The following is a 20,438-nucleotide window of genomic DNA, read 5'->3' on the forward strand; positions in this document are numbered from 1 at the left end:
TATTTTAGCTGCTATCCATAATTGACATAGCTGGGTGGATTTATATAGAATAAAGTTTGATTTAAAATGTGAAGAGGAGCTGCTTTTTTTTTTTTTTTAATGGGGAAGAACACTTGAAAGCTTTGGGTTCTGATACTTAAAGAGGCCCTTTCATCTGTAGAAAAAAAATCTATGAACATAGAATACAGTTCCATTAGTACTGCTTTCATTTTTTTTTAAAGTCATCATAATCAAAGGATCCTGTAAATTCTCCATGTTGATGTTGTCATGAAGCTGTGACAAAAGATTGTAACGTAATTGAGCTCAAAGTAGCCCTTTGCTTTTTTAACTCAACTATTTGATGATGCTCTTAAATGAAAAGCTGTAAGCAACAAACACCTTCAGGATTTAGAGTCCATCTTGGTTTCTAAATATAGAAATGATACTTCAAAGTAATGTTCATTAAATTGGAGCAGTATCTGAACCTGGTCTCCTTATTATCTCTAAAAGTCTTAATTGTGGCTTAAGTCTTAATACTTAGTTAAAATATTTATGTATAGTTATTATACATAATAATACATATTATGTATTTACATAATATGTAAAAGTATAATATAGTTTTTTTAAAGTGACTTTAAGGAAACCTATAATAGATTTCCTTTATTATCACATCAGAGGTATTGTCCCCAGAATATCAAGAAGTTGCCTTGAAATTCTGAAAACTGCCCCAAAAGTTTAAAAGGAAAATATAGTTTAGAAAAGAGTTAGAATATAATGTGTATCTTTTGTAGAGCCTGGGCTCACATCTATTCTTTACACAAAACTCCTTAAGCATGTGAGTTTCAATTGTAAACATTTAGGCCTGCTATTTAAAAAACCAGACTATTCCCACATTGTATTAAGCCTCATCTCTCCTTCCCTGAGTGAAAGAGAAGTCTTAATGGGTCAAGAAAAACGAATCTTGCATGGCATAGGAAACAAAGCTGTTACAGGATCTGGTAGTCCTGCTAGAAATACTTCAAAATAAACTTCATGCAACAAGTTAGCCATTCAGAGCATTCAATCTACCGTATTTTTCAGAGTATAACACACTCCGAAAAATAAGATGCACCTAGCTTTTGGGAGGAAAACAAGAAAAAAAAAATCTGCCTCTGTCTCCTAGCAATTTGCCTCCCTGTAGCAAACAGCCCATTTCAGTTTCAGCACAGCCTGATTAACACAAGTAGCTGACTGTCGGTTGGATCGGCCTCCCGACCATCAGCTGTTTCAGGCTGCAGGGATTGCCATAGCCTATTGCCACCTCCGTGCACCCCATTTTCGGGCTCCGCATCACGTTTACAGCTTCTGCACACCCATTTTCAGCCTCTGCACACACCATTTTCCTGTGGAGATCGGAATGGGCACAAAATGGGGTGAGTGGAGGCCAAAAATGGGATGCGGAGGCCAGAAATGAAGCGCGCGGAGGCAGTAATAGGCAATAGCAATGGCAATCTCTGCAGTCTGAAACTGCTGATGGTCGGGAGGCTGATCCAACCGACAATCAGCTGCTTGTGCTAATCAGGCTAAGCTGAAACTAAAGCAGGCTGTTTGCTGCAAGGAGGCAAATAGCTGGGAGGCAGAGGCCAAAGGGTGGCGGCCAGCCGGTGGGCGGGGCTACATTCTATGTATGAGACGCACCCAAATTTTCACCCCCTTTTAGCGGGGGGGGGGGGAGGAATGTGTCTTATACTCCAAAATATGGTAATCATTTTAATAAAATTTTGTTGAACAATTAAGCATTTACACTTCAACTTTGGGGGGGAGGGAGAGGTAGGAGGAGAAATTACAGCATAGGGAAATAAGTCAGCCATGATCTAGCTAGAATCAAGTTGCTGTTTTATTCCAGAGTGTGAACCATTCATACCATAAATTATTTTGGATGATAAAGAGGTACTTTTAAATAAAAGAATTTCTTTGTCTTTCGTCAGATTCCGCATGCCTTTGGAATCGAGATTACGCCAAGTCTAAGTCCATCCCAGTTCAGGAAAATCATTTTCCTGATCTCCCCCCCCCCCAGATGTTTAATCAAAATAATCCTCAATGTCAATATTTGGATCCAAAAGGTCTTCACCATAGCGGGAGAGATCCATCTGATTCAGAATCAAGTTTTCAAAGGTTTCTTCCAAATCCGTTTCTCCTATGAGCACTGCTCCCAGCATTCTCCCATTCTGCATCACCACTTTGACATATTCCTGTCCTTTGGTGCACCTTAACATCAGTTCATGGTCCAAACCCAGGCCTTGCGCATTATATTTCCCCAGCAGCACCACCTAGACAAACACCAAGCGATAAAAGTCTGATCTGTCTGAAATCTTTAAAACATTTGCCTGAAATGTTATATAGTTTCATGCTTAAGAGCCATGTTGGCGCAGTGGTTAGAATGCAGTAATTGAAGGCTAATTCTGCCGACTGCCAGCAGTTTGATTCTGACCGGCTCAAGGTTGACTCAGCCTTCCATCCTTCCGATGTGAGTCAAATGAAGACTCAGATTGTTGGGGGCCAATAGGCTGACTCTGTGAACTGCTTAGAGAGGGCTGTAAAGCACTGTGAAGTGTTAAGGGCTGCTGCTATTGAGCAGAGGGTTGGACTAGAAGACCTCCAAATGTCCCTTCCAACTCTGTTATTCTGATATACTACTGCAAATATAAAAAAAAGCACAGAAAACTATTAAGCTCATTACTGATTTCTTTTGGATCGACTGCACAAAAAAGACTCTCTCCTATCCTTTCTTTTTTTCATGAAGTTCCTTAGCAGGGAAAGTGATTTCAAATATCAAAATATTTACATATGTCCAATCACATAGAACTTAATACTATGCATATTTTTAGTTGCTTGGATATTTAAAGACCACAACAAGACATTTTCAACTCTGATGTTCTGGGCCGTCTGCTATTAAAAATCAGATGTAAGACCTAAGGCAATTTAGAAATTCAGTATGAAATCCTTATTATTTTAGTCACAAAGAATTTGGAACGTTAAAAGTGTCTTGGGCCAGGTGTGTTAAAACGCCTTCTCAGGGATTACGGTTGGTAGCAAGTACTTATTTCTGCCCAATTCTGTATCCGCATTTAGAAAGTAGGAGCCATTTTAAGACATCAAATCCAACTTCTGCTCAGTGCAGGCTCCAAATTATACCGCTTGTAGCAAATAGCAGTGGTACACAAAACATTTTGGATTTAAAATCTCTGTGCAACACATCTGTTTGCATTATTAAACGTTTCAAGACCAAATGGCACATTTTGAACTTGCAGTCATCCTGCCTTTGGAAAATGCTTTTGGAATCGAGGGGGGAATATTTTCTATATCCTTGAAATCCAGCTTGTATAATAGAGGAGCCTACTCCTCCTTTGGTGAGGAGAGTTTTTAAATGTTCCACAGTCAACAGACCTTTGGTGAATCAGGTGCACAATTATGGCCGTTAATTTGCAACACAAAGTCACCGCCTGCAACCCAGTAGTTAATCTTTTAAACTATGGGTAGTCCTCAACTTACAACCGTAATGGAATCTGCCCGTTATGGCTGATAAGCCCTGGCAGTCATAAAGCAGGCCACCCATACCACCCACCAGATTTGATTCCTTTTTTGATTTGTTTGTTTTTGTGGCGGGCATTAAGTGAACCCATTATTTTCTCTGGGGAATTTTTTGCTGAAAACGGAAGAAATGCCAGCTTCCAGCAAAAATGACACAAAAACTGTGGGATGCTACAAATTGTTGGTGCTCCATCATGGTTTTTACAAAGAGACTACTGTAGACAGCCACTTATTTGAAATAGTAAAGGTTCTGCTTGAGTACGGGGCTGGACTAGAAGACCTCCAAGATCCCTTCCAGTTCTGTTCTGTTCTTAGTCCTAGTCTAATCTAACCAAAAGTGCTGGCTGGCTGCCAAGTGACTGAAATGTGGTCATGTACTGCAAGAATGAGATTGGACAATGGAAACTGGGTTTTAAGTACACTATACAGTGGGAGGGGATAGTAACTTTCAACGATCGCTAAGCAACTCGAGAATTACCTCTACGGCTTGCAAATGTATAATAATGGATGCTAATTCAATACACAATGGACCATTAGCTCAACTTGGCATGAAACCTGTAGGGCAGTGTTTCTCAAACTTGGCGACTTTAAGTCCTGTGGACTTCAACTCCCAGAATCCCCCAGCCAGCATAGCTGGCTGGGGAATTCTGGGAGTTGAAGTCCACAGGACTTAAAGTCGCCAAGTTTGAGAAACACTGCTGTAGGGCGTCCCTTTTCCTTGGCGACTGTTTAAAGGCAATTGGTTACCTTGTAATTGAAAAACTTTGTAGAGTGAGCAAAGAGCTCAAAGCTGAAATCCGTATCTAGCGGTTCTCCTAAAGATTCAGCCGCCATACATTTTGCAGCGTACCATCCCATCTGGCGCGCCTGGGTCCACAGCCTCATCTGAAACCCAAGCCCAACAAAACAGTTTCATCCACATATGCAAATCGTTGCTTTGGAATTAAGAGCATGCGATTCTACAGAAGTGTCCCGTGGATTAGTTTAGGAACTTCTGCTCAAAAGTTTGCAGTGAATATTTGCAGCATGATATGGGCTCCTCCCAAAGTTATTCCCTCTGTAAGACATACTGCATGGACATCCTTAAGCCCAGAACAAATTAGCATTTGTTTTACCTGCTGCCAAACAGGGCTGGGCTCCCACGAGGTTGTGCAGATATCTCCTGCTGCGTAGATGTCTGGGAGAGAAGTGCGCATGTATCTATCGACTTTTAGACCTCCATCGTCACCGAGCGCAAACTAAAACATTTCAGAGATAAATGAAAACGTCCGTGAAAAGAAGAAAAAAACAAAGCAGGTGTCACTTCGCTCCTTTTGTATAATAGCTTTTTTTTTTTAAGGTTTAATGAAGAGCGCACATGCGCAACTGTTAGCTCATTCCCAACTTTAACAATCTCAGCAAAAAGATCTCTTATGACTTGAATTGCTCGGAGTGTCTTGGCAGAAATACAGGTAAGCCTTGACTTATGACCATTTGTTTAGGGAGGGGTCCAACTTGTAAAGTTGTCACTGGACAAGTGGGGTGGCACATAAATTTAATAAGTAATAATCCTGAAAACAAGTGGCTTACGACTTATCTTCAAAGTTACCAGTGTCAGAGTGTCAAAGTAAATCAGAGTCCAAGGCAAAGTACTGCTCAAAGTTCCAATTTATGAAGAGAGCCATGTTGGCACATCTGGGAAAACCCGAATCTGAAAGCTTCCAGATTTTCCCCACCTAGTTGAAAGTTCAAGATCTTGCTCCCATACCCACAAGTCCATCCCATGGTCCAATCTCCCACTGCCATGCTGGCAGTTCTACCCATCCAGTCCCGGTCAGGTGCAGAGGTGCAGAGACAAAGGATGACCTTGGCTTTCGAGAAAGAATTTTGTTATGGCTACATATCATCTAACTCCGTACAATCCCCCCTCCCATTTTCCCACAACAGAAAAGGCATAGTGGAATAATAGAAAGTGTGGCAAGCCAAAGATCCAAGAATAATATGGCTGCAGGCCTGTCAACATGTGTTGAACCATCCCTGCATCTGTGTGATGGGGTTTTGGATGCGAGGGGCACATGACATGGATTTTATAACTTGTTAACTAACCTGGTTACTTTGTATTTTAATTCGACTTATTTTCTCTCTTTTAAAATGTTGTTCAGGCTCATTACAGGCTGGAATGTAGGAACAGCTTTTAACCTTCCTAAATTGAAAAGATAAAACACGCTGGAGACTAAATAAGGAAAAGTTTATTAGTACTAATTGGAGTCTGGTTTATCTCTTTCGTGAACTCTAAGCATCCCTTGCCCCTTCTGATGTCAGGCCTCCTTTTAATGAACATGTGTGATATTATGGAACGGAAATAGGTAACACGTTTGACTACATGTAATTGAATTCCTATTGAAAGGGGAGGTTATTTTTATCCTCTCCAATGAACCTTCTCTTTGCATTTTCTTTGTTGTGTCAACTATAAAAAGGAATGTAAGATGGGTCTCGAGGTTCTCCTTTTTCGTAGGGAGATCCCACTTTATCGGGGTATCCTAATTAACTGCTTTGAAATAATCTTCCAACTCGATTGCTTGTTGGGAAAGTAAATTGAGGCAGAACCTTAGGGTAGTGATGGTGAACCTATGGCATGCATGCCACAGTTGGCACGCGGAGCCATTTAGGCGCTGCCGTCAGCTGGCCAGTGCACATGCGGCGCTAGCCAGCTGAGTTCACCCTTTTTTAAAGCCATTTTTTGCCCTCCCCAGGCTCCAGAGGATTTATAGGAGCCTGGGAAAGGTGAAAAGAGCCCCCACCCCCACCCCCGGAGGCTCTCCAGAGGCTTCATGAGCTTCCCTGAAGCCTCCGGAGCACAAAAAACCCGGCCCTACGTGCAAACCGGAGGTTCGGGAACGGACTTCCTGTTTGCTCAGAGTGTCGTTTTGACTGCTCCGGAGGCTTCAGGGAAGCCTCTTGAAGGTCCCTGAAGCCTTCGGAGCGCTTAAAATGACCCTCCGAGCAAACCGGAAGTGACTTCCGGTTTGCTCGGAGGGTTGTTTTGACTGCTTTGGAGGCTTCAAGGAAGCCTCCTGAAGGTCCCTGAAGCCTCCGGAGGGCTTCCAGGGGGCCGGGGGAGGCTGTTTTTGCCCTCCCCAGGCTCCTGTAAAGCCTCTGGAGCCTGGGGAGAGCGAAAAAAGCATGCAAAAATGGGGAGGGGGGGGTCGCGCCTGTAGTGAGTGCATGCGCACTGGGGGGGGGTCACACATTGCATTATGGGTGCAGCACGCCTGCACACGACCCCCCTGCGCTCCCCCCCCACTTATGGCACACGAGCCAAAAAAGGTTCGCCATTGCTGACCTAGGGCCAGATCAGGCACTTGACAACCAGCTGACATTCATAATGATTGCAGGGTCCTCCTGTAGTCATGTGATTGTGGTTTGCGACCTTCCCAGCTGGCTTCCGACAGGCAAAATTAATGAGGAGAGCCAGATTTGCCTAATGATTGTGTGATTCACTTAACAAACGGCTTGCAACATTCCAATTCCAACAAAATAAAATGATGTAAATATTATTTTAAATGGAAATTCGGGGTGGGGAGAGATGACACCTGAAAGACCTGGTGGCTTGGGTATCCAAATAATCAAGCCTGTTTTTGGAAGACAAGCTTTTAGTGATTTTCAGATACGAATCCTTACATTATTACCATCAAGGAATGGCTGAACATTTGGCGTCACTCCAGTTGCGCTAACAATGAAGTCACAGCCATAAATCTTCCCATTGGTGAGTTCCACATAGACGGGCCAAGGCTCTGCAAGCATGAAATATTTAGGCATTAGATTACCTAGTATTATATAGGTGACTACGTGATAACCTGGCACTGCCCAGTTATTTATTTATTCCAACCCTCCTTCCATGAACGTCGCCGCAATTTCTAATGTTGGATGTTCCCCTGTACCGGAGGGAGCCCCTTTGTGGAGTATTGTGAAGCTGTTCCCATGGCAACTCTACAGTGCTGTACAGTAGAAGTCATTTTAAGGTAGAACGGTAGAAGCCACTTTAAGGCACAACAGGCTGTATCTTAGCAGAACAACCCCCCCCCCCCAGCGAGAGATGTTAGGGGTGTCTTACCCCCTCAGCATTTGTTTCCAGAGGATAAGTCATCTGTGTACCATGTTTGGTTGAAATCAGAGGAAAGGAAAAATGTATCCCTTCATTATGCCAAGGCTCTCCACACTTGGCAACTTCAAGACTTGTGGATTTCAATTCCCAGAGTTCCCCAGCAGGCATGGCTGGCTGAGGAATTCTGGGAGTTGAAGTCCACAGGTCCGAAAGTTGCCAAGTTCAAAGACCCTTGGCATAGATGATCACTTGAAGCGGTTATGCTTATGAATTCTGGGCCTCCGTAGGAAGCTAAAGCATCTAAGAACGTAATCGTCATTCAGAACTTCCAGGATGTGAGGTAAGAGTGAAAATCAGGATGTTGCTGTAACGTTTATATGGGAATGACCTTTGGAGATGGGGTAGAGGTGGAAGAGATTATTTTCTAAGATGCATAGAGAATAATCAGATAAGGTGGGGGAGCCGAGAGCTGCATAATGGGCAGAGAAAGAAACTCGAAAAGAGAGAAAGAAAAAGAAGAAAGTAAAGGATCCTTCCTAAATTATCAGGCTGCTAAAAGAGACGGTGGGCGATTTGTACTTTTAGACGTGCAAGATTCAGTTAACGTAGCCTTATAATAAAGTAGAATTAGCTCAACTGTTAAAAGAGCCCAGTGGCTTTCCCTCCCAGAGGACGAAGATAGCAGAGGTGGGGGGGAAAGCAGCAATGTACAAGATATGGAGGGGGGGGGGGCATGGCTCCACCTGGGAGCAGAGAGGAGGAAGCAATATCGAAAAGGCTCAGGTCACAAAAATAAAAATATCTGAAATATTATTGTAATTGTTGATATACTAGAAAGTGACAAAGAAAGACGATTGAACATGTTGCTGACATAAAGTAAGATTTCTGTTTATGCTATCCTTTACATGTTATCTTTAAAATTGTAAAAGTGTGAGATTTGGGGGGATTTCTACTGCCAACATGGGAGCTACTAAAATTTTCTATGTACCCTATTACCTTTTCCCTATAAATGTTTTTAAAACCAATAAAACTTTTTACAAAAAAAAAAAGGAGCCCAGTGACTTGCATGGTTAGGAAGCTGGGTTGGAGATTAGTGTTTGAGACCCAAGTGTTGCCTTGAGGCTGAGTGAGCTCCTGTCCTATGCTCCAGCTCATGCCAGGGACATAAAACTGGGCATCCCTAATTGGGCATCCTTCAGGCAATTGTGATGTCACTGGCTAATCCTTTCAACCCAGAAGCAACCCCATAGTGCTTCTGACATGGGTGCAAAACAAAAAAAATTAAATAAAGGCTCATCTGGTTAGGTTTCCTGTCTGATCTATCTGGGAAGGCTGACAGATGGCAACATAGCCTTGCATTGCAAGCCCAAACCTTTTTAGAAAGCACAGTAAAGGGGCCAGAGCTGGCATCCTGTTGCTCCTTCTGCTATCTTGCCGATTTCGACAAACCCCCCATGCACAATACCGCCCTCATTCATGCTCAAGCATTCCTGCTCCCAACCGCTAATTGTTGTGGCCCGCCAGCAGCCATCAGAGCTGGCAGCAGATTCGGACAGTGAAGAGGTTGGGGAGGAACCTGGGCCAGTCCTGAAGTCTGGGGAAGGCTCTGATGAGGGCTCTGTGTCAGAGGCAAAAAAGGGGCCAGAGCCGTCTGACAGTTATCAGCTGCCTTCAGAGTCAGACATCAGTGAGGCAGACGAACAGCAGGAGCCTGTTCCCAGTCTGCGCAGAGTTGGCAGACAAAGGGAACAGCTAAAGAACAGGGGTCAACTTGGGAGTAAGGCCACAGGTGGACGATGAATGGCCCCTCCCAGAGGAAATAAAAGAGGAGCGAAAGGGGAGTGGAGTTTGCAGGAGACAATTAGTTGGTTCGTGACTCTCCGAGACTCCTTGCCAAGTTTTGCAGATATCGGCCTGGCAGCTCTCCAAGCCAGATAAGGTCTGTGACTGTAAATCCTCCCTGGAAAGACTTTGCTGGATGTGAATGAGCAGAATTCACAGTAAATTAATCAAAGGGATTTTTGTCGGGACAAGGCGTTGGCTTCATGCTCTTGGGAAGCCTCGGTCAGAACAACAGTGCACATTACAATCTGGATATTTTGGGACAATATACTTCCTAGACTGGCCTGAGCCTGGCCCTGTCAAAGATGCCCATTTGACAGAAAGCTTTATCAATTTCAATGGCTGCCGGGCTCAGAAACTCCATTCACAAACCGAAAGATAGTTTCCCCTTGTGGATCAGAGAAACAACTCCCAAGTTTTAAAGATAATTTACCTTCACCTGCTTCTTCACTCCTTTGTCCTTTTAGAGTGTGGGGAAAAGCCAGGGATAATTTCTGTGATAGCTTGAATTCTTCTTGGAGATAGATCCTCTTTATTTCGCACAGATTCTCAATATGAACTTGGTGGCGAACCTGGAAACCATCAACAATTGCATTCATTCATTCATACTTGGAAATCACTGATTCTTAAACTGGAGGTGATCATCCAATTAAATACCCAATGCGGACATATTTTGGGGACCAATGGAGTAATTTGCAATTGTGAATCAAGGATCCAGTTTGGAACTGCCACTGTCAAGATCCTTCTGTAAAACAACTGAGTTTGTTTGTTATATCTTTCCATGGGGATAATTATATTATTTGAAACCAGGAAAAGGGGGAACTGAGTCAAGCCGTTTAAGAACCACAATGAAGTGCTAACAATACATGCTTTAAACTTTGTGCCTTGCCACACTCAGTCCATCAGTAAAACAAAGCTCAGCTAATGACGGTAGGAGTCCTATCTACCACTGTTATTAGCTACCAGCTTCGTGGATGGTGCCTTGGCCACCAGCCCTACCATCCATGTATGGAATGGAAAGTTTGGTTATGGAAGCAGGGGCTGAATAGCCACCCTTGGCCAAAGACCATGCCATAGAAGAGAGCTAATTTGTAGCTCAGGGTTGAATTGTGGAGTCCTTGATGCTCTCTGAGCATGGTTGCTTTCTTGAAGGAGTTTCATTGCCCAACTAGATAACATCTTCAGTGCTACCATACTCCCTCCCACCAAAAGGGAAATGACAAAAGGTTTTTTTTTGAAATAAAAAAGTTCCATGAACATCCAAAAGAAACATACCTCTTTTGCTCCCTTTAGATGCAAGCCCTCATGCCAGTCAGGGCCCAATGCGCTTCCTATTTTCCCAGGATGCTCTGAAGTTTGTTCTTCTCTTTCTACAGGGGGAAAAAGCCAAATATTTGAGAGGGGAAAGAGAGCGGGGGGAGGGAGAGAGGAAGAGGAAAGGAGGGAAAAAGAGGGGGAGGGAGAGAGGGAGGGAGAGGGGGGAGGGAGAGAGAGAGGGAGGGAAGGAGAGGGAGGGAGGAAGAGGAGGGGAAAGAGGGAGGGAGAGGTGGGGGGAGGGAGAGAGGGGAATGAAGAGGGCAAAAGAGGGAGGGAGAGGGGAGAGAGTGGGGGAGGGAGGGAGAGGGAGAGGGGGGAGGAAGAGGGTGAAAGAGGAAGGGAGAGGGAGAGAGAGAAGGAGGGAGGGAGAGAGCGAGGGGGAGGGAAGGAGAGAGGGGGAGGGAGAGGGCGAAAGAGGAAGGGAGAGGAGGAAGGGAGACGGGGAGGGGAGAGAGAAAGGGAGAGAGAAGGGGACAAGAGGGAGGGAGAGAGAGAGAGAGGGAAGGAGAGAGGGGAAGGGAGCGAGGGAGGGAGAGGGAGGGAGGGGGGAGGGAGAGAGAAAAGAATAAATCATAGAACAGAATTTCTGTCCATATTTTGTTTTTTTCTGAATATTTCTAACCACACTTACAAATTTACAAAATTACAAATCAGTTTGCACAACTCAAAAACAGTGTGAACAGTTCATACAGGTAGTCCTTGACTTGCAACAATTCATTTAGTGACCACCCAACGTTAACAAGAACACTACAAAAAGTGATCGATGACTGTTTTTCACACTTACGACCATTGCACCATCCCCATTTTGATCAGGTGATCAAAATTCAGACCTTTGGCAACCTGTTCATATTTATGACGGTGGCAGTGTCCGTGTGTGTGTGTGTGTGTGTGTGTGATTCACTTAAAAACCACGCTACTAACTTTACAACTGCAATGATTCATTTAACAACTGTGGCAAGATAGGTTGTCAAGCAGGGCAACCTCCCTTAACAACGGTCTCGTTTAGCAACAGAGATTTTGGACTCAATTGTGATCGTAAGTCAAGGACCACCACCACCCCCACTCATATTGGGTAGCTGGAATGATTTTTAGACAATGACAGACGAAAGAGTTGAGGTTCTCTACCTGCGGCGGTATATTTTGTTCTTTTACAAGCTGCTGGAGGCTCTGGATTTTCAGCCGTGAGCTTTGGGATCAAAAACTGAGCCGCTCCTGCATCAAAAAAAGTATTCCCAATTGCTTGGTCTTTGACGGCCCAAATGACTTCACAACCTTCAATTTTGTACCTGTAGATCAAAGACACATTTTAAAAAAATACTACTTTAAAAAAAATTATTTATTCATTTCTTATTAAAATATTGGACAGTGATACCATCCTGGCATTCTTTCCGCCATACATACTAACATAAAGAACAGATAATATACAAATGACATTGTCTTCTTATATTAATATATATATAATTAATACATTAATAAAGGGAGACTAGCATAGATCTATTTCAAGCTATTTAGCTCTCATCAGCTAGCCATACCTTTACTGGGATTCGAACCTGGGCTGTTTTTACATGTTAGGCAGTTGTATTAGCCTCTATGCCACAAGCTCTCCTCTCTTATCAGCTGAGCCAAGGAAATGATTAAGTGTTATGTCAATGTTAACCAAAGGGAAGCAGTATGCTCCCTCCCATATTTGGGCATACCAGGTGCTTTGAACTATCTATCTATCTATCTATCATCTATCTATCTATCTATCTATCTATCTATCTATCTATCTATCTATCTATCTATCTATCATCTATCTATCATCATCTATCTATCTATGATGTATGTATGTGTGCATGCATGCACGCACACATACATACACACACACACACACAATTCTACTCAATGTATTCATTTATCCTAATTATTTCTTGTTCCAACTTCCGCCTCTCATTTCCAACCATTGCTAAAATCTATTCCATGTATCATGATATTCTGATTCTCCTTTGTTTTTTTAATTCTAGCGTCAATTTATCCATTTCTGCACATACAAATATGCATGTACTGTAAATATAAAAAATACTATTTATGACATTTTCATATTAGGGATGATGAAGTCATCCGTTAACGGAGTTCAAAATATGTTCAAAACATGTGGATGTTGCATAACAGCAAAAGGCTTAATGTCTGTAGCCAAGGAGAAATGATTGCCTGTTCTACCATCCAAACCTACTTACACCAATTCCAGCGCAATGCCACCGTTTCCTACAATGGTTATTCTTTTAGCTTTGGCTAGGTGTTTCTGGAATTCCTACACATGACAAAGAAAAAGATACTATTAGCACAGTAAAAAAATAAATAGATCTGCTAAATCATCTCTAAAGCGAAGCAAAAATCTACAAGTATCAATGCCAAGGAATAAAGAGGGCTAGAATTCAGTTTATAATACCAATAATAATAATAATAATAATAATAATAATAATAATAATAATAATAATAATAATAATAATGTGCTCGTGCATTCTGGAAAAAAGTACTTATTAACGGTAATTTTTGTTTCCCTAATAAAAATAGCACTTAAACGTATATATCCCTTTACAGTGCCTTCTAAGCGGTTTACAGAGTCAGCCTATTGCACCCAACAATTTGAGTCCTCATTTTACCCATCTCGGAAGGATGGAAGGCTGAGTCAACCTTGAATTAATAATAATTCAATAATTCTCCATAGCAGGCTAAGGACAGGTATCATGCTCCGGTACCATTTTTATAATAAAGTAGCTAAAATGGGCAACTTTGAAATGTCCTGTCCCCTGAATTTCACAGTTACTTTTAGCTACCAAGTCAGTGCTGCCCCAAACGCTAAAAGACCATCAAAAAAACATGCGAGCAAGGGATTTTTTTTACCACTGCACTATCTGTATCTCGGATCCCCAGGACGTAAGGATTTCCTTCAGTAATCAGTTTGGGTTTTGCTCCAGCACACAAGCAGAGTTTCTCAAAGGTATACTCCTCCCCAGCTTCTGTGATGATCCTCTGCAATCATATTAAAAATGAAAAACCAAAAAGAAAGAATTAAATCACATTCTTTAATTTGACATCAGGAACCAATGGAGGCAAAGGTTGGGGTACCACGAAGCATTCAAGGAAAGTGCATGAAGCATTTGTATTTCCAAAGCAATGCTGTGTGTTATCAGATCTTCATTCCATATCCTTACAAACTACTTTCTACGCTGAAGCATCTTGAAATAAATGACAATAAATGCAGGAATCTCTCTCTTTCTATCTATCTATCTATCTATCTATATGTTTTCGTAGATTTTCACGGGTACAGGTATGCAGGTCTTGGAGTATTCGGGTCTCTTCCCGTGTAAGATTGAGAGTATCTTGGCGACGTTTCGACGAGGTCTCACTAGCCATCTTCAGGCTGGTGCCTTGGGCTTCATGCTTGTGCGAGCAAAGTGTGATCGGAGCTGCCGTCTTTCTATAAATATCGGTGTGTGTGTGTGCAGTGCTGGCTTCATTGCTGAAGCGGGTTGGTTGGCTGTGTTGTTACATCTTGATTAGTTGATGGAGTTGATGTATGCAGATTAGTTGGCTGTTTCGTAACATCCTGTGTGGCCGAGGTACTAGCTGTGTGCCCATTAGTCTTTTGTGTTGTAACGACCTGGGTAATGGGCTGTGTAGTGATATCCTGAGTCCTGTGCTGGACATATGGCCAGATTGCAAACTCGGAGCCAAACCAAAGCCCGGGATGTTACATCACAGCCATCTGCTCAGGACATTACATCACAGAACTCAGGAGGTTACAACGCAAAGGCTCAGGATGTTACAACGCAACCAACCTCTCAGGATGTTACAGCACAAGACTCAGAATATCACTACACTAGAGCTCAGGATGTCACCACACACACACATATATATATTACTGATAAATAAATGAAGGGAGACTAGTATAGATCTATTTCAAGCTATTTAGCTGTCATTAGCTAGCCATACCCTTACTGGGATTTGAACTTGGGCTATTTTACATGTTAGGAAGTTACACTATATTGCCAAAAGTATTCTCTCACCCATCCAAATAATCAGAATCAGGTGTTCCAATCACTTCCATGGCCACAGGTGTATAAAATCAAGTACCTAGGCATGCAGACTGTTTTTACAAACATTTGTGAGAGAAGGGGTCGCTCTCAGGAGCTAAGTGAACTCCAGCCTCTAATCAACAGGCTCTCCTCCCCTATCAGCTGAGCCAGGGGAATGATTGAGTGTTTTGTCAAAGCACCTAGTATGCCCAAATATGGGAGGGAGCATAGTGCTTCCCTTTTGCCTTTTGCCATATATAAATGGCTGTGTGTGTGTGTGTGTGTGTGTGTGTGTGTGTGTGTCCCCTAGCATAACTCTGGAACGCCTCCAGCAATTTCAACCAAACTTGGTACACAGATGTCTTACTCTCTGGAGAAAAATACTGTGTGAGTAAGACACCCCTAACACCTCTCGGTGTGTGTGTTCTGTTAAGGTACAGCCTGTTGTGCTTTACTGCTGTACTGGCTTCTACTGTACAATACAGTGGAGTTGCCATGGTAATGGCTTCACAGTACTCTACAAGGGGGTTCCTCTCGTAAGGGAGAAAAACCAACATTAGAAATTACATTTGGTCCAGACATTTTCCCCCTATAAATAAATACCCAGGCAACACCGGGTTATCACTAGTACAATATAAAATTAAACCTCACATTAATATATTATTCAGGAAAACAGATTCATTTAGAAAAGTGGGGGAAAGAGAAAATGCATTTATTCTATGATTCCCAGCAGGAAAACATGGTTAAAGATGTGTGTTTTCATTAAGGACCTAAAAGATGCTATTATTCTCATTTTCTTTAGCCAGTTGAATCAATGTAGAGGGAGGTCCACATGGATAGAATCGAATTTTAAAATAGAATAGGATTCTTTATTGGGCAAATGTGATTGGACACACAAGGAATTTGTCTCCCGTGCAGAAGTTCTTGGTGTACATACAAACAACAAAGTGATAAATCAGACTCTGCATAAATAAATAAAGTAGAGTCCATAACCCTCAAAATGTAGGTTACCCTCTACCAGCTTTCTTTCTAATGTATCATAATGTATGTTTGATTCCTTAGAAAGAAAACAAAATTCAATAATCTCAAGGAAAATAAAATACAATACAATACAATAGTAGAGTTGGAAGGGACCTTGGAGGTCTTGCCTAGGCAGGAAACCCTATTTCCTGCCTAGTTGTCCGTTTCAGACAAATGGCTATCCAACATCTTAAAGACTTCCAGTGTTGGGGCATTCACAACTTCTGGAGGCAAGCTGTTCCACTGATTAATTGTTCCAACTGTCAGGAAATTTCCCCTCAGTTCTAAGTTGCTTCTCTCCTTGATTAGTTTCCACCCATTGCTTCTTGTTCTACCCTCAGGTGCCTTGGAGAATAGTTTGACTCCCTCTTCAAATCAAAAGATGAAGATTTTTCTTACATGGTCTTTGCTTTTCAAATGCTTCACTGCAGACGGTATAACTTTAATATTGGGGTAGCGTTTTTCTAAGATGCTGTCTGCTTGTTCCTCAACATCAAATTCTTCTAAAGTTCGGGAAACCTGTTGAAGAAGTAAAACCAGGAACTCAGAATAACAGACTTGGAAGGGACCTTGTAGGTCATCTAGTCCAACCCCCCAGCCCACCAAGCAGGAGACCTTGCCTACACCATGGCAGTCCAGTCTCTTCTTGAAAGCCTCCAGTGATGAGGCTCCCACAACATCTGAAGGCAACTTCTGTCCCATTGATTGTTCAGTGGGGGTTCTTAATTTAGAACTTTGTTTTTTCTTCATTTTGACTCATGGCCATGACCTGGTCAGGTCTTGCTAATTTTCTTACCTCCTTCTCAGGGCTGAGTGTTCTGATCTAGGCTTCCCCAAAAAGCACAAAGCAGATTCCTGGTCCTGACAAAACCCCTTTTATTAAACAAACGTGAATTCCTCTCATTCACACTCAACAAAGGCTTGGCAAACAGTCTTTCAAAGGTGAATTTAGGACCACAGACCTTATCTAGTTTGGAAAGCTGCCATGTAAATATTTTCCAAATGCAGTGCTGTGCAAGGAAAGACTTGGCACAGAGTCTCTGAGAGTCACAGACAAAAGTTCTTCGTTCGTTTGTTTGCAAAAGCCCACTCCCCTTTCGCTCCTCTTTTATTTCCTATGGGAGGGGCCATTCCCCGTCCACCTGTGGCTTTACTCCCAAGTCGACCCTGATTTCTTAGCTGTTCTTTTCTTCTGGCAGCTCTGCGCATGCGCACACTGGGAACAGGCTCCAGCTGTTTGTCTTCCTCATTGATGTCTGACCCTGAAGGCAGCTGATAACTGGCCTCCTCCTCTCTGCCTCCAACATAGAGCCCTCATCAGAGCCTTCCCCAGACCCCAGGACTGGCCCATGCTCCTCCCCAACCTCCTCACTGTCTGAATCTACTTCCAGCTATGCTGGCCACTGGAAGGCCACAACAGAGAGAAGGTGATTGCTCTAAGATCACCTGGATGTATTTCTATATAAAAAACTCACTGTTTCCCCATATCTAACCTGGTGTCTTAATCACTGCACCCCAATGGCTTCCATTTAAGATATACTGATATACTCTAGAAAAATCTCTAAAGAGGCATAGTATTTACTAATTCATGCTCGATGCTACTGGTTAAATAAGGCATTTGGTGCCACAATCAACTTTTCTTTTCTTTAGCCCCCCAAAAATGGAGATCAAATCCATCTTACCTGTTTGAAGTTCACCACTGCTTTTATAACAGGAGAAGCAGTAATTAAAAAAATATCTTCAGAGGGAAACTCTGCAGCCAGCTGGTAAATGAAAAAATGGAAGATATTGAGGTTATTGTTCTAGAACCTTTTATGTTGAACAGCATGTCTGTCCATGATTAAACCAGAAAGGTGTCTGAATATTGGCATTTAACTGTACATTGTCTAAAATCATCATGGTGCCAGGCACAAGTAACCAGGAATAGGAGTTTAGTTCAAAGCACTTCAAGTTTATTACCTGTTACCTATATGATATACGGTGACTCAGTGGCTAAGACGCTGAGCTTGTCGATCAGAAAGGTCGGCAGTTTGGCAGTTCGAATCCCTAGCGCCCCGTAATGGAGTGAGCTCCCGTTACTTGTCCCAGATTCTGCCAACCTAGCAGTTCGAAAGCATGTAAAAATGCAAGTAGAAAAATAGGGACCACCTTTGATGGGAAGGTAACAGTGTTCCGTGCGCCTTCGGCATTTAGTCATGCTGACCACATGACCACGGCACATATATGCGAGGGGAACCTTTACCTTTACTTAAGAGTCAAAGGAATTCAAGGAAGGCTGGGCATCTCTTACACAGGAAGAATTATCACCCTTGACACGAGCATTGCAATATCTTTGGCATGGAATTAATATAAGGTGATATTGTCTATTCAGTCCGCAGAAATTGATACGACCACTAGGTGGGAGCAGAGAGACACAGAACATTTCATCCCGCAAATTCAAGAGTTATAGACTTCAATTTCTAGAATTTCCCAGGATGCATGTTAGCAGGGGTATTCTGGGAATTGAAGTCCACATATCTTAAAGTTGCCAAGTTAACTGATCCAGTTGAGAGAGAGAAAATGGCATTTCATTCTAATCTTTCTGATTCTTTTTGTCCGTTGCTTCATTCTCTTTTTCATGGGATGGAAGGAAGTGACCCCTGGTAACCAGTATAAAACACTGGATTTTCAATTTTGGAAGACTGGGCAAAAAATTTTGTCCTGTTCTTAGGAGATAAATTTCTAAACAGATTGTAACTTTTTCAAGCAATTCATTTATTAAGGACCAACCAAGCCACTAGGACCATTCTCCATATATTTATGCATTTATTTACAAATTTATACTTTTCTATGATAATCAAAATCCATAAACATATATGAACTTTTGAAAGCAGTTTAATACAACCCCTTTTGTCATAGGAGTGGGAAAGGCAAATAACGATCTACAATATATATAGTCCAGGAAGTTGTTCTTGTTTGTGGTTAGGACATAAATTGCCTGCAAGATATACGACGTATCAGTTGATTAATCCTAAGAATTTAGCACTGAACAAAGTCCAGTAAAGCAAATAATTATAATGAAATATGGGGGGGGGGGTTTATAAAATCAGTGTTGGTGGAAGGCAAAGGGAATAAACCTGCTCAAGAATATATGTTGTTTTGGAGGGGACAAGGACATAATTGGAATATATTGTATATCTTTCAGTTGTTAGAGATGAAGAAATATATGGATTAAAAAAAACATCTCTGGGGCGTGGCGATGCACTATAATTTTTTTCCTTTTTTGCATTTACTATGCTTGCATTATCTGTATTAAAAAAAATTAAATATGGGGTGTAAAAAGCAACCCGGAAACTGTCCGTGCGTTGGCACCACTTCACTTTACAACTCTATGAACCAACCAGGAAGTTCCCATCCCCAGGTACAATAGTAGGTACATTCACGGAGGGGGGGGGATTACTACGGGGCGCCTGCGCAGAGAAACGCGCGCGCGCCGTTAATGGCGAAGGGCTAGACGTTACCCGTTCGGCGCACGTCACTCCGGCGATTCCGCCTCCTACGACGAGGAAGCGGCTCCCGGAGGCCCCAGACGCCAAACGCGAGTCGGAAGCCATGGCCGCCTCTGTAGCTTCTGCTACGTTCCGGCTTGGCAACATCAGACTCCCGTAGTCGCCTTGGAGTGGAATTGCGGCTACGGGATGCCGTGAGGGTCATATAGTCCCACTTGGCGTTTCCTATTTGTGCCGGGGGCGTGGCCTAGGTGAGAGGCGGCTTTTCATTGCCACCTAGCGTTCAAAACGCGTCGTCTATTTATGGAACCGAACTTAAAGGGATGCCAAGTTATGGTCGGACTGGGATTGTTCTTGGATGGGAGACCACTCGGAAATCTCAACTAGACCGGGAGGCAGTCCTGGAAGACTATAGTGCCCAATTGCCTCCTTAATTCTACCAAGGAAGCTGTACAGATATATGTTTATGAGGTCACCAGGAGTTTGACTGTAAGTTAAGAGAGCTGGAAGGGACCTTGGAGGTCTTCTAGTCCAACCCCCTGCTCAAGTAGTAGACCTAATGCCATTTCAGACTGGTTGCCCAATCTCTTCTTAAAAACTTATCAGCGGTGGAGCACCCACAACTTCTGAAGGCAAGACATCCCACTGATTAATTGTCTCATATCAGGAAATTTCTCCTTATTTCTGGGTTTGTTCTCTCCTTGATTAGTATCCTTCTTGTCCTGCCCTCGGGTGTTTTGGACAATAGTTTGACTCCCTCTTCTTTGTGGCAGCCCCTGAGATATTGGAACACTGCTATCATGTCACCCCTAGTCCTTCTTTTCATCAAACTAGACACACCCAATGCCTAGAACTGTTCTTGTATATTTTAGCCTTCAGTCCCCTAATCATTTTTGTTGCTCTTCTCAGCATTCTTTCTAAAGTCTCAAAATCTTTTTTATATTGTGGTGACCAAAACTGGATGCAGTATTCCAAGTGTGGCCTTACCAAGGCATTATAAAGTGGTATTAACACTTCACATGATCAAGTGATTCTAAGCACACTATGAAAACCTCAATTTAAGTGCCTCAAATATGTTTT

The 20,438-nt window shown here is 42.7% G+C and overlaps 1 protein-coding gene across 1 annotated transcript; it reads right to left on the reverse strand.

Moving 5' to 3' along the window:
• Positions 1-355: 355 nt before the first annotated feature.
• PYROXD1 (pyridine nucleotide-disulphide oxidoreductase domain 1) lies at positions 356-19,584 on the reverse strand. Its single transcript, XM_081956837.1, has 12 exons — positions 19,371-19,584; positions 17,553-17,633; positions 16,270-16,389; positions 13,676-13,804; positions 13,009-13,082; positions 11,918-12,078; positions 10,751-10,845; positions 9,909-10,047; positions 7,210-7,322; positions 4,665-4,787; positions 4,297-4,434; positions 356-2,288 (listed from the first exon to the last, which is right to left on the reverse strand). Exons 1-12 carry the CDS (start codon positions 19,503-19,505, stop codon positions 2,040-2,042), a joined length of 1,557 nt encoding a protein of 518 aa, XP_081812963.1. The 5' UTR covers positions 19,506-19,584; the 3' UTR covers positions 356-2,039.
• Positions 19,585-20,438: the final 854 nt, after the last annotated feature.

This window comes from Natrix helvetica (genome assembly GCF_964273705.1).
Source record: "Natrix helvetica genome assembly, chromosome: 6".
Lineage (NCBI taxonomy): Eukaryota > Metazoa > Chordata > Lepidosauria > Squamata > Natricidae > Natrix > Natrix helvetica.